The sequence below is a fragment of the Carassius carassius genome, chromosome 38 (genome assembly GCF_963082965.1).
Source record: "Carassius carassius chromosome 38, fCarCar2.1, whole genome shotgun sequence".
Classification (NCBI taxonomy): Eukaryota; Metazoa; Chordata; class Actinopteri; order Cypriniformes; family Cyprinidae; genus Carassius; species Carassius carassius.
This window is the reverse complement of record NC_081792.1, coordinates 2,327,118-2,343,585: the sequence shown is the minus strand read 5'-3', so window position 1 is coordinate 2,343,585 and position 16,468 is coordinate 2,327,118. Positions and strand designations below refer to the sequence as shown.

The 16,468-nt window shown below is 41.2% G+C and overlaps 2 protein-coding genes across 4 annotated transcripts in view; both read right to left on the bottom strand.

Moving 5' to 3' along the window:
* mkrn2 (makorin, ring finger protein, 2) overlaps window positions 1-6,007 on the bottom strand; it is a 160,556-nt gene extending 154,549 nt beyond the window's left edge. For both annotated transcript variants that reach the window (XR_009426131.1, XM_059528927.1), the window contains exons 1-4: window positions 5,849-6,007; window positions 5,474-5,602; window positions 4,133-4,290; window positions 3,773-4,050 (exon numbers count right to left, since the gene is read on the bottom strand). Coding sequence is in view for 1 of the 2 variants with exons in the window: in XM_059528927.1 (XP_059384910.1) it covers window positions 3,773-4,050; window positions 4,133-4,290; window positions 5,474-5,602; window positions 5,849-5,874 (591 nt within the window). In the remaining variant the exon portion in view is untranslated. The remainder of the gene's footprint in view (window positions 1-3,772; window positions 4,051-4,132; window positions 4,291-5,473; window positions 5,603-5,848) is intronic.
* An 839-nt stretch (window positions 6,008-6,846) lies between these two features.
* Window positions 6,847-11,956, bottom strand: tsen2 (TSEN2 tRNA splicing endonuclease subunit). Of its 2 annotated transcripts, XM_059528916.1 has the most exons (11): window positions 11,675-11,956; window positions 11,529-11,595; window positions 11,412-11,451; window positions 10,893-11,337; window positions 10,166-10,240; window positions 9,605-9,655; window positions 9,379-9,517; window positions 8,553-8,589; window positions 8,223-8,319; window positions 7,361-7,450; window positions 6,854-7,285 (listed from the first exon to the last, which is right to left on the bottom strand). In XM_059528916.1, the coding sequence occupies exons 1-11, from the start codon at window positions 11,876-11,878 to the stop codon at window positions 7,226-7,228; spliced, it is 1,305 nt and encodes a 434-aa protein (XP_059384899.1). In that variant the 5' UTR covers window positions 11,879-11,956; the 3' UTR covers window positions 6,854-7,225. The 2 variants fall into 2 exon arrangements, with proteins under 2 accessions (XP_059384900.1, XP_059384899.1); XM_059528917.1 differs by lacking the exon at window positions 10,166-10,240 and having other exon boundaries at window positions 6,847-7,285.
* Between the last annotated feature and the right edge of the window lie 4,512 nt (window positions 11,957-16,468).

The following is a 16,468-nucleotide window of genomic DNA, read 5'->3' as shown; positions in this document are numbered from 1 at the left end:
GATCGAAGGCCGGGTTTACAACCACACTACCAACGGGCCCAATGTTGCAGAGGCAGAGCAGGAGGAAAACAAGGAGGAGGAGGAGGAAGGGATGTTGACGAACCCCAAGAAGTGAACTCTGTAGCACCCCCAAGAACGGAGGGGAGCCAAAGGGACAGGAACCTGAAGGACCCACTCCGAAGGAACAAGATCAAGGGGCCGAAGGCCAATGAGGCTGAGGAGGGGAGAAAGTTGGATGAATATCTGAGTGGGCTGCTGCAAAAAGCTCTGTGCGGGTCAGTAGTAGTCAAGCTTAACCTGTTTGGGGAAATCCTGTATGAAGAATGCAGCAACAGGTACAGCGAGGTGACCATTAAAAAAGCCTTAATAAAATCAAAAGGCAGGAGGGAGAAAAAGATCGATGACCTGGTGGTAAACAGAACGCAGCTTCACAAGTGTTGGAGAAAGGCAAAGGAGTCTGAGAAGGAGGGCCTGAAAGCTCCCTGGGATGAGATCAGAAGACGCCTTGCTAACCTCCGGAGGGTAGAACGCATCAGAAGATGGAGAAAAAACGAAGGAGAAGGAGAGATCAAGTTTCTGAAGGAATCTATTCCGGTATGCATACAGGTTTACATTTACATTTATTCATTTAGCTGACGCTTTTATCCAAAGCGACTTACAATTGCTATACATGTCAGAGGTCGCACGCCTCTGGAGCAACTAGGGGTTAAGTGTCTTGCTCAGGGACACACTGGCGGTTCACAGTGGATTCGAACCCGGGTCTCCCAGACCACAGGCATGCGTCTTATCCACTGCGCTAGCACCACCCCCTAGGTGGAGAAGACAAGGGGAATTCTGGATGTCTCCAAAGAAGAACTGCAGGAGTACATCCACACTCAGTACAGTGACCCAGCAAGGAACAAACCACTAGATTCACTAGGGTATGTGCCCAGACGCTCAGAACCATCAGCCCTGTTAGACGCATCACCACCAAAGTTCAGCGAGATCAGGCGATCTGGTGGGCAAGGCCTGAATGGAGTACCGTAAAAGCTGTATAAGAGCTGCCCAGGAGTGCTGAAGCCGTTATGGTCCCTGATGAGAATCACCTGGACTAAGCAGACTATACCATCTGAGTGGCAGAGAACAGTGGCAGTCTCCATTCCCAAACAACAGAATGCTAAGACCATCGAGCAGTTCAGGAGCATAGGTCTACTGAATGTGCTGGGGAAAAATCTTCTTCACCGTAATGGCAAGAAGAATGTCCACCTACCTCATGGAGAACAACTACATCGATACCAGCTGTCAGAAAGCTGGGATCCCAGGCTTTCCTGGCTGTGTAGAGCATGCTTCCATGATTTGGGAACAGATCCAAACCACCAAGAGGGAGAAGATAGATCTGCACATTATATGGCTAGACCTAGCCAAAGCCTATGGGCCAGTGCCACACCTGCTCATAGCCTATGCTTTGGAATTCTTCTACATCCCAGACAACATCAGGACCGTGATCGTGAACTACTACCAGGACATGCACATGTGTTTTGCACTGAAGAAAGTCACCACTGGTTGGCAACACCAGGAAGTAGGGATCAGACCATCCAAAGCCTGGTAAGACTTTATACATCCGGTCTCTCAGACAAGGATATGGGGAAATACATCCTTCAGTAGTTGTCAGAAGGCTTGTCCAAGATTGACGCAAGCCAGCTACCTGGAAAGTACAAGGTGTGGTGTTATCACTTCACCTTGTGCCAAAGGGTGATGTGGCCTCTGAAGCTGTGCAAAGTCACCTCAACAGCAGTAAGCCGGATGGAGGAAAAAGCTAACTCTTTCATCCTCAAATGGCTCAGCCTACCATTGTGCTTCTCAGCTGCTGGGTTGTATGGATGGAATTCACTTTAGCTACCCCAGAAATCCATCACCTTGGGCTATAGGCAGGAGAAGGCAATGCTGGTGATGGAATTAAGTGATTCCTCCGACAGGGCAGTGGCTGATGCAAATGCCAGAGTTGAGACTGGAAAGGAAATGGAGAGCTAAGGAGAAGGTGCAGAGGGTGATATGAAGGCTGCAACATCAACAAATTGTGGGCACGGTACAGACAGGGAGGACAGGCCTTGGATGGAGGGAGCTACTCATCCTATGGTCCAAGGCAAGTAGGAAGGAGAGGAAGGACGTAGTTGTTGCAGAGGTCACCAGGATTGAGCAGGAGGAACTCAGAGTAAGGTCTGTGGCACAGGGGCAGCAGACAACTTGGGAGGGTGTTGCGAGCCGAGCAATCAGCTAGCAGAGATCTGGAAACTGCCACAGGCCCGGCTCGGTTTCCTCATTAGGGCAACATACGACACCCTACCAAGCCCTAAAAACCTCCACCAATGAGTTGGAACAGAGCAATCCTGTGACCTCTGCGGGACCATCAATGCCTCACTCCAGCATGTTCTGTCAGGCGGTAAAACAGCACTGACACAGGGTCGGCTCAGATGGCGGCATGAGTAAGTGCTTAGGAAGCTGGCAGAGGTGCTGGAGAAAAGTGGGCAGGAGGCAAATAATCAGAGTTCATTAGAGAGTCGATGTAGGATCCACTTCCTCAGGCAGGGGGAACACGTAATGCATACCAGCAAGAGACCACCCGCCAAGCTATTAACACCAGGGGCAGCGTGGAAGATAGAAGTAGACCTGAGAAGGCAGCTCCAGTTCCCACAGGAGATATGCAGCACCACAGTAAGAGCAGACGTGGTGCTCTGGTCTGCAGCTGTGAAGTCAGTGATAGTGATCGAGCTGACAGTGCCATGGGAGGAAGGACTGGAAGCTGCTTATGAGAGAAAGAAGGCGAAGTATGCAGACTTGGTCGCAGAGTGCAGAGAAAGTGGACGGAGAGTGAGGCTGTACCTGGTGGAGGTGGGAGCCAGAAGCTTTATGGGCAGATCAATATCATGCCTGCTCAAGGACCTGGGACAACGAGGAGCCACACTGAGCAGATCCACCAAACAGCTCTCTGAGGAAGCGGAGAAAGCAAGCCATTGGCTCTGGCTGAAACAATGAGATAAGCCTTGGGGAGTAACATCTAATTAGGTTTTGCTGCAGGGGGTGTCAGGGAGACGTCCCTATTCACTGCCCCGACACCAGGAGATGTTCTGGGTTAAGGGGCGAAACATCAATGAGCGGTGGTCCCCAGCTGAAGACCCTGCAACAAAACCACATGGTATGTGGTCAGGTTTAGGCCTGCCTCAGGGAAGAGGATGCCCCTGCCATGCATAGTCCACTATAGGAGGTGCGACAGGCCTTAAGGTCCTGCAATTTATTTTACAAATTTACTGTGTAAATACATTTTTTTTTTAAACGTACGTAATATTCCTTAAAAACATTGTTTTAATAAAATGCATTAAATTTAGTCATTTATTTCTGTCGCAACATCCTCAAGTTAAACCAAACCTTTATTTTGCTGAATTTTTTTCTTTGAGTTTCTGCGTTTCAATAAATAGTATTTATCTTTATTATTATGAATCATCTTCACCGGACCCTCTAACTCTAGCACTACTCTCATCTCATCTTATCTCCTTGCTTTCTTTGTTTTATTTATTAACACTTCTCTTAAGTATTCTCGCTAGGCAAACGGTGACTGTCACTGCACTTGTATGTCTTCACTCTTTTGTTGGTTCTGAATGCTTGAATGCTTCTAGTCCTCATCTGTTTAATGATTAAATGTGAAATAGAAATGTGAAGTGACAATCCATTCCAATCCATTTCTCTTGCACTCAACATGCTGTTTGTAAAAAGCTGAAGGACAGCTGAGGTCAGTCACCTTCTCGTGCGCTGCTCTTTGTTCAGCGTCGTGTGGATGCAGAACCTGCAGCCGACAGATGTCACACATGTCTCCGTGGAGATACGGGCAGCGGTCGCCGTAGTGACAGTGTCCGGCTGCCAGGTAAGGGCAGAGCTGCGGCTGCTGAGCGGCGTCAGGATACGGGCCGGGGCCGGCCGAACTCTCCAGCCCCGAGCGGATGGCGTCCAGGTAAGTGTGAGGCTTGTCGTCCCAGCAGTCCCTCAGCTCGGGCCCCTCTCTGCTGTCGGAGCCCAGCGCTGAAACACAGCACACATCTCACTGCATCATCATCATCATCGTACTGTACTCTCATCTGTGTGAGCTCACGTGTGTGTGCACCTCTGTCTCGCAGCACCACAGGTCTCTTGGCAGGTCTGCTTGTGTTAGAAGAGGGGCCGGGGCCCGGGGCCGAGGCTCCTGCGCTGCTGCTGCTTCTGCTGGGTTGATCTGATGATGGGGGGCCGCCACCACGCCCGGGGGGCCTGACGTGATCATATCTAGCAGAAAACACACAGCAGACACACTACACATGCTGACACATCTCCGATAACAAACATGGGCCACTCTACCCTGACTTTAAACAAATAAACATTGTGTTTCCCAGAAACAAACATACATAATATACATATACATACACCAGTCACAGGTTCTTGAACAGTAAGACTTTTAATGTTCTATTCTGCTCAGCAAGCCTGCATTTATTTGATCCAAAATTCAGCAAAAGTGTTAATTTTGTGAAATATTTTTATGTTGTGAAATATTTTTTAGTAGTTAATCAGTACATTTTCATGATTTCTGAAGATCATGTGACAATGAAGACTGGAGGAATGATGCTGAAAATACAGCGGAGCATCACAGAAATAAATTACATTTTAAAGTACGATGCTAAGCAGACACCCAAACCGTCAAACCTACGTCATCAGGGAAGGTCCTCCAATGCAGAGGGGAGGGGCATTTCCAGATTTTGATTAAAGATTACGAAGCCAAAAAACGTTTTTGTGTGGATTGACTTGCATGGATGAATTGTTCACCACAAAACAATCAACTTAGGCAAACAAAGTAAATATGGTCAGTTTTGATTTCAGTTGGACTTTAACAGATATTCACACAGAAAACAGTTATTTTAAAAAGTAAAAATCTTTCACAATTTTACCGTATTTTGGATCAAATAAATGCGGCCTTTCTGAGCAGAAGAAACTTCTTTAAAAACATTAAAACCTTTACTGTTCAAAAACCTGTGAATGCTGTGTATTGTCATAAAAATGTACTAATTGCATTTTTTGGCATGTTTATGCTTTAAATTAAAACAAGAATGAAACATCGTGTGATATTCATTAACAATAATGTTTTAATAAATTGCATTAATGTTATTATTATTAATAATATTATTAACTTTAAATGCCCACTCTTTTGTGTGATTGTAGTTTATTAGACGTTAGAATGAAGTTTTATTTTGGCAGGCTGTAGTGAAGAAACGTTTCAATAAACTGCAATAATATTATTATCATCATTATCATTATTAGCATTGAGCAGTACATTCCACTGTGCATTACTAACACATTTCTGTTATAATCCTCTATAGATCTTAGATAACACTTAGTAAGTCGGGGCTGAATGATGATGAAGAGTCATACATCAGGTTTGACTGAGACATGTCCATCAGAGACTGAAGTCACGCACCTGCATCGGTCTCCATACGCACACACTCCTCTCTGGTAGTATTTACAGATGGTCGAAGGTTTGCTTGTGGCCAGATCATGAGAGAACATACACCTGCTGCCCTCGCGACACACACCGTGCAGGAAATACCTGCGGACACGAGACGAGACACAGGAGAGAGAGGAGAGAGACGAGCATCAGTCCACACACAGCTGCTGCTGCAGGACAGAGAGCAGAGATGAACGCGTGCATGTGAAGGATGAAGGAGCGTTGCACATGCGTCAATCCAGCTGCACCATTTTCTCTCATATGAAAGTCATGCTGATATAATCAATGCCCTTCTGAATCACAGCGAGGCTTTAGCGCCTGTCTCGTGACGTTGTGGTGTTTCTTTACCTGCAGGTCACTTGTTTCGTTGACATGTTTTATCCGGCTACCAGTCTGATGTTTTTCTGTGAAATGTTACAGTCTCCACGGTTTTGTGCAACCTGAAAATATCACCGGGCTGCGTCGCGCGACGCTGATCGATGCTTCCGCCTAGCGAAGCTTAAAGCGACTCGTCTCCGCGACTCGGTTCTTTCGAACGAATCGTTCAGGTTCAGATCCAGACACCTCATACATCTCTCTCAGATCTGGACTGTTTCAGGATCTATTCACGGAACATCACATCTTGGGTGAGTTTATGAGATTATAATTATTCATAAAAGTCACATTTATTCAGCAAGGACGCATTAACCCACCCAAAAGTGGCAGGAAGGACAAAATATTGCAGTTTTAATAAATGCTGCTCTTTTGAGCTCTCTGTTCATCATGAAAAATATAATGTATGAAGCAGCACAACTGTGTTCAACACTGATAATAATCAGAAATGTTTCTCGAGCAGTAAATCATCATATTTTCATGATTTCTGAAGATCATGTGACACTGAAGACTGGAGGAGTGATGCTGAAAATACAGCTGCTCGTCACAGAAATAAATTACACTTTAAACTAATATTCACATAGAAAACAGCTATTTTACATTGTAATAATATTTCACAATTTTACTGTATTTTTGATCAAATAAATGCAGCCTTGGTGAGCAGAAAACTTATTTCTAAAACATTTAAAAATATATCCCAAGCTTGGCAGTGTATATTATTTTTCTGTTTCTAACATTATTCTATCATTGATTATTAATATTTTTCTCTCTCCAGAGAATGGCATGACAGATTCACGCAGGGCTCTTGAATTCAGAAGCTACGGCCCACCTGTAATTATTATAATATCTTTTGTTTTGGTGTGTGTTCAGAACTTCAGATTGAGTTTTTTGTCATTTTTAACTTTTTTTATGTCTGTATCATTTTTAATTTTTATTTCAGTTTGAGCTGGTTTTCATCAAGTTAAACTAAATTAAAATGATGCCAATGTAGTTGAAATTAGCAAAAATTAATAAAAATAAGACATGTGACCTATTAAATATTACACAGTACAATTGCAAATTGCATTAAAATACGTAACAGATTTAAAGATACTTCTTCTCACATCTTGCATCAAGGTGATATTTGAATGAATGATGTCTATTAATCTGTACTCTTAGGAGCTGAAGAGCTACATTTGTAAAGCTTCTCTCATTAATAAGTTTTGTAAAGCAGAATCTGACATTCATGAAACACAACAGATTCAGCTGATCTTCTGTTTGAGGAGTTTATTTACTGCTGAACACTCTTTATTAAAGAAAATATCCATCGCCGTTTCATCTTGACACAGAATCAACGTGCTGGCTTATGAATGTCTAGATGTCCTCCTGTTCAGTGCGCTCTCTCGAGGAGACCCATCTGCTCACGAGGACCTCCTGTAACATATAAAACAGTGCTCCAGATCCAGACATGCGCAGTGATCTCTGACGGTGAGCTCTGCAGTGCTGTACCTGAACAGAGAGTCGCTTCAGACACTCAGGAGAGGACAGCATGTCTTCAGTCACGTCTGACGGAGTGATGACCAAACACAGCATCAGCTCCTGCACACCAAACACTTTTCACTTACATAACAGGCCCATAACTCATGCTTTGGCCTGTCAAAGGGGTTCAGTCCACCTCAGGAGCAACCCACATGTAATTCCTTTTCTGGATTTTGTCATTTTTGCAAACCGGTCTGCAAAATACCATTACTATTTGGTTTTATACTTTCTAGCAACAAACAAACCCAATGGATTATACAGTTTCAATCAAAATTATTCAACCCCCCAGACACTGTAGAACAAACTTTAGGGTTTTCTGAAGATCTAGAACAAGAAAGGCACCTATGACAGCTTTATAGGCAGAGTTATAGGGGTTTTAATATCACAGGTCATTGGCGGTTTTAGAGAATAAGATTCTGCACCCCATTTGACTTTGGAGGGTTGAATCATTTTGTACAGGAATGTTTCATTATTCATCAACTTCACATCTTCAGAATCACTCAAATGTGTATTAATAAACTTTCTCTAATAGTTTACTGATGCCTTTGTTGAACCGATTTCATCAAATAGTGTTCTTGGCAGTAAGAGGTCTCGCAGGTCAAGGGGGTTGAATACTTTTGATTGTAACTGTACATAAAGGCTTTACGTGTTACCAAAAACACGTGTGTGCTTGGAATGTTTATAAAAAGCCATGGGACTCCAAACTGTACTATTTTTTTGTGGAAAGTGCCAAAAACAGACTGTTAATAACCAAATATAGCTCCTCTAGAAACACACACAGTCTTCAGGGATACTATCACGCTCCTGTCACCAAGCGCTTGTCCCACTGTACCTTCGAGACGTTCCCAGTGGTTCTGCTGAGAGCAGCCAGAGATTTCCAGCTGAAGGGCCGCAGAGACTCGTCACAGCGGTCCACCACCACAGAGTAGCTGCACACACACACACACACACACACACATCAGCACAGCCAGCATGAAAACACACTGCATACACCTGGATGCTGCTGCTGATTCAGATTTGTACAATAACAATTATAATAAATAGGCAAATATATGAGTCATTAAAGAGATTTTTTAATGTGAAGTTCTGGACTGTATCTTTGAATCTTGATGCACCATTAAATCAGCAAACATTTTCAACATATGACTGATTCAGAACAAACCTTGCATGATAAAACGGCGGTCCCTTTCGGTAGAGCACTAGACAGAGAGAACGAAAGGATCAGCACTGGAACAGAAGGAGACTCAGAGCAACAAATCTTAAATTCAGTCTTCGTGGCACTAAATGTTGCATGCATTGCAAAACATGTTTTTGTCTTGTTGTCCATTACAATTATAAAATCAAAATACCTTTACTTGACATGCAAAATGAAGACAGTCCAAATCTCATTTTCTGAGAACTTGAACAAAATTGAGTTTATTCTTGAAACAAGAGCAAATATCTGTCAGTGGGTAATGGAAACGTGTTTTCCCTTTGAGTTAACTGAATCTCCTGAGACCATTGGCAGATGTGCTCTAGTTTTAATCATAAACGCACTTAATTTTGATCAGCTTCTCAGAAAACAAGACTTCTTGTCATTCTGCCTGATTTAAGAATCTGTAGACATTTGCACCAGAAGACAAGACAAAAATATAACATTCAGGATGAACACTGATGGTTTGCATTGTGATCAGAGGGTACAGTCAGATAGATTTTAATTAATTAAAAAAAAAGCAATTAAGATCTTCAATCTTGTCCATAAATTCTCTTTACTTGGTCTGAAAAATGTCTTTTAACTGATCTTCATAAAAAAATTGGTTAGAATAAGTCTAATTGTTATGTTGGAGCTACAGCCAAATCATAGCAAAGCTGAAAAACACATGAATGCCAATTACATTTCTGAATGTTGAAATATGGAATGGCTTGCAACATTTATGGATGAAATGACCCAGCTTCGAGTTGGATGTAGTTCAGGTTTAAAGCTGAGATTTTGTGAGAAAAATCGTTACTTAAATCAGTTCCGTATTTAATTCCAGACTTTGGCACCCAGCCTTTACTGCGGAAATAGTGATAGGCCGCATAGGAGCTGGAGAAGTTGGGCTGCAGCGAACGAAACATGGTCCAAACCTGAGCCACCGACAGAGCTTCCTACAGAGACACATCCAGACAGACCCTCACCAGTCAAGAAATCACTCCTTTAAATGACAGGCAGCGCTGGCCACACGCACAACTCACCCCGCTGTAATAAACCGACAAGCAGCCCAGAGCGTACACCAGGAAGAACGCCTGAAACAAAGACAAGCAGCTCGTTAGCAGACAAATGACCACGCATCGTTTCTCAGCTGATACGCTGTTGCTTGCTAACCAGTTCATGTTAGGATGTGTCCTAAATCACAGCGGGGGGTGTCAGAGAAAGGTCAAGCATACAGTCAGGATGATTAATAATCAATGATAAAGCGCTGGCCCTGACTCTTTGATTGGACTCGAGGGTGTGTGTAGTCTCCTGGAGAATGATGGGATGTGATGATGTTAGTGAGAGGCGTTCAGTAAGCTGGTGTTAAGGGAGGCTGAGCTAACAGAGGACAGTAGATAAGAGATTCAGTTGTGTTGTTTGGATTGGCTCAGGGCAATGAAATCACTCGACTATATCCAGCTGTAACAACGCAGCCTATTTATCTCAGACCTGACGGATACAAAGTGGGGGCACGAGACCACACTGATGGAGGGAACACATTGCAGATGTGATCCGTCACACAGAGAGCTCGACCCTTCAGGTTAGTGCCAAGAGTCACTCACTTCTTCATAACTGAGCTGCAGATACTCCATCATGGGGAACGGGTTTATTCTGCACACCAACTTGCCCTGCTGCTCCTGGCAGAGAAAAGAGACCATTTCTAACAGGTTTGATCATTAAAAAAAATTAAAAACATTCCAGAACAGCTGAAGGCAAAGCTCTTGTAGAAGCACTGATCTAATACAATCAGTTCTTGTAACTGTAATTGCGATTATCAATTATTATCACAATTTACACTGAATGATGTTTGTACCATTGTTTGATGCAACTGCATGCCGTGTTTTTATATGAAAATAAACAAGCTGAAAACACTCGAACTAAAAATATTTTAGTGCTTCTCTATAGTATTAAGCCTCAAATGTCAAATATACATAAGATTGGTTTCTTCTTTAAATTAATATATATATATGCATAGGAAGTTATACCAAAACTAAAACAATGGAAAAACCCTTAAGATAACACGTAGAAAGAAAAAAAAAACATATCTTAAGCGTGCAGAATAACATAAGTGGACTTAAAATGATTACGTATTTGTGGCATCCATAATTGTAATCGCGATCATAAATTCGATTAATTGTGCAGCCCTAATAATATTTACATATAGTTTATGCGCTAACATCAAAAAATTATGCCGAAATCTCCATCAGCAAAGATTTCGATGCACTAGACGTTTTTTTCTTTCTTGCAATACAGCAAATGTGCAACAAAATGGTTTTTAAGGATGCAAACCATATTATCTGCTTCGTTAGCAGTGGCATGTCCTTTAGAAAGTGATAATCTGGTATTATTTACACCGGAGAGGTCATCCTCAGAGGGCTCCACCAGAACGTGTTGATAATAAGCGTCTGATGGCTCTGAACTCATGGGCCGCCGCTCCTCAGCTCCGTCAGGTCTTCTGCTCTTCACACTGGGCTCTCGAGGACACACTTCAGCCAGAGGATCATACAGTGGGTTTCCTTGACGTTGAGGCCTCGCTGTTTCAGTTTGACCCAGACTGCCATGTTCAAAGTCATCATCATCCAACGACTGTTCATCCATTGAGTGATGGCTTTGCTCTTCCTCCACATCAAACTCCACTGGTTTTGTGAGCGTGTCTAATGCACGACTGACAGACTCGTCCTCCAATCCTCGCATCAAGAGAGCTGCACGTGCCCAGCCGAGGCGCTTCTGGTATCTGGAGGACATCAAACCAACACGCTGATCATCAAGCACCTGCACACGTGAGAATAACAGTAAAGACCTTCTTACTCTGATGAGGAGATCACAGGCAGACATCGGCCTCCAACGTCTGAAACAAATGAAAGAGTCATGGTCAGCTTAGATGCTGCTCTGGTCTTGAATGCCTCCAGGGAGCTCGATACCTACATGTCCACTCCTGAGAGATCTGGTGCTCAGGTCTGGATCTGGAGAACACTCCTTTACCAAAGTAACCCTTCAGGAACAGAAACACATTAGAGTTTGAGAAGGGCACTGGGTTCAGATGTCTGATTTACTGTGTTATGGTGTCCCACCCTCTCATACAGAGGCAGAATGTGAGCAGGATCTGTGACTGTGACATGATGGCTGATGAGTTCAGCTCTGTAGATGATGGGCTCTTCATCTTCTGCGCTCAGAGAGACGGGGAGAGGAGCTCCAAACGACTCGTACACCTTCGCCCGCCGTTTAGGGGCTTGAAACACGGCTTCCGTCATGATCCTGTGCACAGCATCACGCATCTTCCCGCAGGCTTGTCTTCATCGCCGAGGCTTCTTGCGCTGACGCCATGTGAGCTGCTGCGGTGCCGCAGTCAATATCGTCCGTGGCGCTTCTGAAGACATCACCGTTGGTTCCGAGCTCTCTTGTTTAGAGCACCTAATAAACGTGTATCAATTATCTAGTCATATAGAATAGTTAAATTAATTAAGGGATGTTTATAATAAACACACAGCTAAATATCACGAATTTATATGTCCACGGTTTATTCAAAACGAAACATTGTAATTTGTTTCAAGAGCCAGCAGAGAGCAATGTTTACCAAATAAACCAGAGACGAATTTACTTAATATTTTTAATTATACGTGTACATCTGACAATAAAGGCCGATTAGCAGGCAGAAAATTAATTTAATTCTATGTATATGTATGCACATAATCAAATAGCCAATACAAATGTCACTACGACAAAAACTACCCATGGTGTTTTTGAGTAACAACATTCACTTCCACGTCCTGAAATCAGAGAGACGTTTCTTATCAGATGTCAAATAGATGTCCATAATATGTTTATGATTTAGACTGTATATAAAACTGACATCTCAAAGACGTCTATCAGATGTTTGAACGCAGCAGATGTGTGTTATCTTGAACATTTCATCTTGAACAATCATCTTGCAGATGTGTGTTATCTGGATGGTATATTAAAGTTAAATCATGGCATTGCTGTCTGATGCCTCCACAGTATATAATGCATGTTCAATCTTCAATATATACTACATACAGACTTTACATAGACACGTATGTATTAAACCCAAAGTCTGTCTGTGACAGAGTTGTATTTTGGGGGATTAAACCCTCCTGGCGCACACACCTCAGGCCGGACTAAAGCAGTGACAGATGAGCTTAACTGGCTTTGTTAGCTGTGTTTTTCTGTCAGAATGAAAGGCATGTGAGTGACAGTGTGGCTCTGAGACCGGCTGGGATAGTTCGGCCTGCTTTCACAGCCTCAGCATTCAGCGTGAACTTTACAGCTTTTGTCAGAAGCCCCAGGAGCCACTCCTGCACGACGCACACTTTCACAGACTCAGCAGAGATCTAGATGAACGGCAATATATCCACACAAGACAGGATTCTCAGTGTTAGCTCAAAAACATTACTTACACACCACTGAAACATTTTAGTGTGATGTACGACTCATTTATTTATTTATTTGTTAATGTTACTACTTATTTCAGAATTTGTAAAGAAAAGATACAAATGTAACATTCCCATAATGTTTGTAAACTGATAAAACAGAACTAATCTTATAACTAGTCTTATAACACTTTCTGTGAAGCCCGTGTTTATAATACATTATAAGAGTTTTCTTAAGGCATTATAATGAATGCCTTATAAAAACCTAATAATATGTTGTATCATCTCATGAGTATATAATGCATGTTCAATCATCAATTTATACTACATACAGACTTTACATAGACACGTCCACTTAACTTACAATAGATTATATTACACATCATTATTATATATTATACGTCTCATATCTCGCTATTGTTAACTTGTTACCTTACTTAAAGCAGACAAAGACCACTTATAAATAATTACAACAATACAAAATTTTATATTTTTTCTCAAACAGCCGTAAGATCAGAGATCTGATCAGATGAGTGTGTAATATGGCACATTTGATTTTAACTATATTTATTGTAATATCAGTAAGATACTGTACAGATCTGAGATCTGAGATTTACAATCCATTATAATTCTGCAGATTTAACATGGTGTTTATTACGTGTTATACGTAATCATACTAAGAAATGTTATAATCACAAATAATTACGTTTTATAATGTATTCTAATTGCTGTTATGATTATTTATGAGATGAAAAAACATATTATAAGTGTTTTTAAAATGCATCATGCATTAGAATACCCTTATAATGTGTTATAAATACAGACTTCATAGAAAGTGTTATAAAAAGTTTTAAAACAGTTTAAAAAGCGAACGTTTAGATAAAATCCAGAGAACATTCAGAAACAACGTTTTCCAAACTTGATTTGAACATTGAGATGTCTCCTGTGAGCTGGAAATGCTCTGCTGTCATGTCGCCAGTTTGGACTACCAGAACAAAAAGCTTTAACAAGTCGACACTGGAGCTTTATTAGACATTGTTTGCACACTGCTATTGTTTTTAATAGAGCAGGTGTGCTCCTTCAGACGGCTGGGATTCCTCTCGTCATGTTTGAACACACGGAGAACAGATTCAGTGTGTGCCACGCTCCACAAACACACCAGGCCTGCTGTCTTTGCCTGCTTTCCTCCAAAGATTTTGAAAGCAGCGAAATGTATTTTCCGAAATGTCTTGGCATTGTCCATGAAGCGTCTTGGCAGGATGAAGTCTCTGGAGGACTGATAGTAACAGAGTAAAGGATGTGCTGACACAGCACAAAAGCCCATGTAATCATGATCATCAGCCGTGTTTGAGTCCACAGCTTCAGACGGTCCGTTCCCATCCCCAAACACGCTCCCAACACCCCACTGAGACACAGCCAGGCAGACGCTTTCCCATAATGATAAAATGACAAGCCGGGGGAAAACTGAGTTGCATGTTTAGAAATGTTCATACATTTGAATGGTGTTTTCCACTTGTACTATATAACAAAAGTAGTTTTGGTGTATTTGTTTGTTTGTTTTGGCCTAGAATGGGGTTTACAAAGACCTGAAACACTCGTTTGTTAGCAATGAATAGGTTTAGAGTTGTGTTAATATGAGCTAAAACTAAAACTACTTGTATAGCAGTTATTAATCTTAACTACTGTTAATTTCAACATTTACTAATGCACCATGAAAATCATGATGTAGCTGTTTATGTGGTTAGACCTGAGATGACATGAATGGCAAAGAACTGTAAAACCGAACAGTGAAATTAATTGCACTCAAATAATAATGAAAGTTCATTGGACTTAATTTAAATAAGTTCTGTGAACTCAAATCTTTTTTGGGGTGAACTTAAGTCTAGTTCGCAGCATGCTTTGCATCAGAAAACAAGGAACACAAATGTAGAAATGAAGTGTTATTTTGTGTGTTTTTACAGAAGATTAACACAGAGGGACGTAAGTTAGTACCTAAATGTTGTGTTATATTAGAATTTAAGAAGGTTTCTGTTCTGTTGGTTTTGTTACCGTTGTGGTGAAGAGAAGAGCCTGTGTTTAGGATGAGGATGGACAGAGAAAGACTAAATATGAGTGCATTATATGAGTTGAGAAATAGACAACATTCTGAGTGAATTACTCTCTAATTATAAGTTGAGAAATATCAATATTTATAAGATAACTGAGATAAATTAAGGCAACTGGAAATGTATTTTTTTATTTTACGTAAACATTTAGAAACATCACTTAAATGTTTTTGTGTAATCTGTTACACAGGATATTTTTTGAGTTCTGTGAACTTATTAGGGTTTACAGTGTACTCGTAAACAATATTATTTTAATAATAACTACTGTAAGAAATGTATTGCTTGTTGTTTGTTAGTTAATGTGAGTTAATGCATTAATGTTGACTAATGGGATCTTACTGTAGCGTTACTGTTTACCTTAAAAAACAATTAATGCCATGTACGTTTAATTATTTTAATTAAATTAAACTGTACTTAAATTAAACTACTTATTTTTAAAAATAGTAATATTAAGCTAAAAAATAAACATATTTTCTGGCAAATTTGGGATTGAGGTGAGTTGCATTAGTTTAGAGTTTGAAACACATCTAGTTTAAACTGGCTGGTTTTGTTTTAAAATGCTTTTGACCTTAAGGAGATTGTGAAAGACATCACTCAGCAGAAACGAACGATGCCTCACATCTGCCAGTCTCCCACTTCCCCTTCCCTGACCCCCGAAAACAGCATCAGACCCAACATCCTTCAGCATTCCAGCTCCTTCACTTTACACTGAGGTGTAACCAAAGCCTTTTCTATTGTAAGAAAGAAATAGTCATGTCCCGTCCAGCTGGAAATCATATGTTGTCAGAGGAGATATGCATCTGCTGCAGGGTGCCGTGAAGTTCACGTTTTGCAATCACAACAGGGTGTGTTCAGACACACACGCAATAAAAGCATGATATAATGACTCAAAGTAGCTTTGCGTGTTACGGAGCTGCTCGCACCCAGCCTGCTCAGGACTTCAATAGGAAGACATTAATTTAAACACACACACACTGCAGGAGCGTAGGCGGACGTGATAAAGGTGAGCAGCGACTTCAACATATCTCATGTCAATCAGAAGAGAAGAAACTACACACTTAATCCTCCAGCTCATATCGTTTGAAAATATTTATTTACATATTCAAATACAATTGACATTAAACGGCTTACACGTCATTAAAAATTTATGAAAGATAATCCCCTTTTTTATTTTTTATTTACATACATTTTGTGAATTTTAGTAAAAAATAATAATAATAATTAAGGCTTTAGAATGATTTGGAAAAGAAATCCTGACTGAGAAAGATAAAGCAAAACAAAAATAAAAAGTCCCCAGATAAAAAAATCATAAATGCTAAAAACAACACATTTAATTCAGAATTCAAGGCAAAAACCGCAGATGAAAATAATG

What these genes read in the sequence shown, in the direction of transcription:
- tsen2 (XM_059528916.1), bottom strand. Translation starts at nt 11,878, where the DNA reads ATGCGTGATGCTGTGCACAGGATCATGACGGAAGCCGTGTTTCAAGCC. An exon ending in CTAACGAAGCAGATAATATG is followed by an intron (nt 10,241 to 10,892) that starts GTTTGCATCCTT and finishes TTTCTCTGCCAG; the next exon opens with GAGCAGCAGGGCAAGTTGGT. An exon ending in TGCAGCTCAGTTATGAAGAA is followed by an intron (nt 9,656 to 10,165) that starts GTGAGTGACTCT and finishes TCTTTGTTTCAG; the next exon opens with GCGTTCTTCCTGGTGTACGC.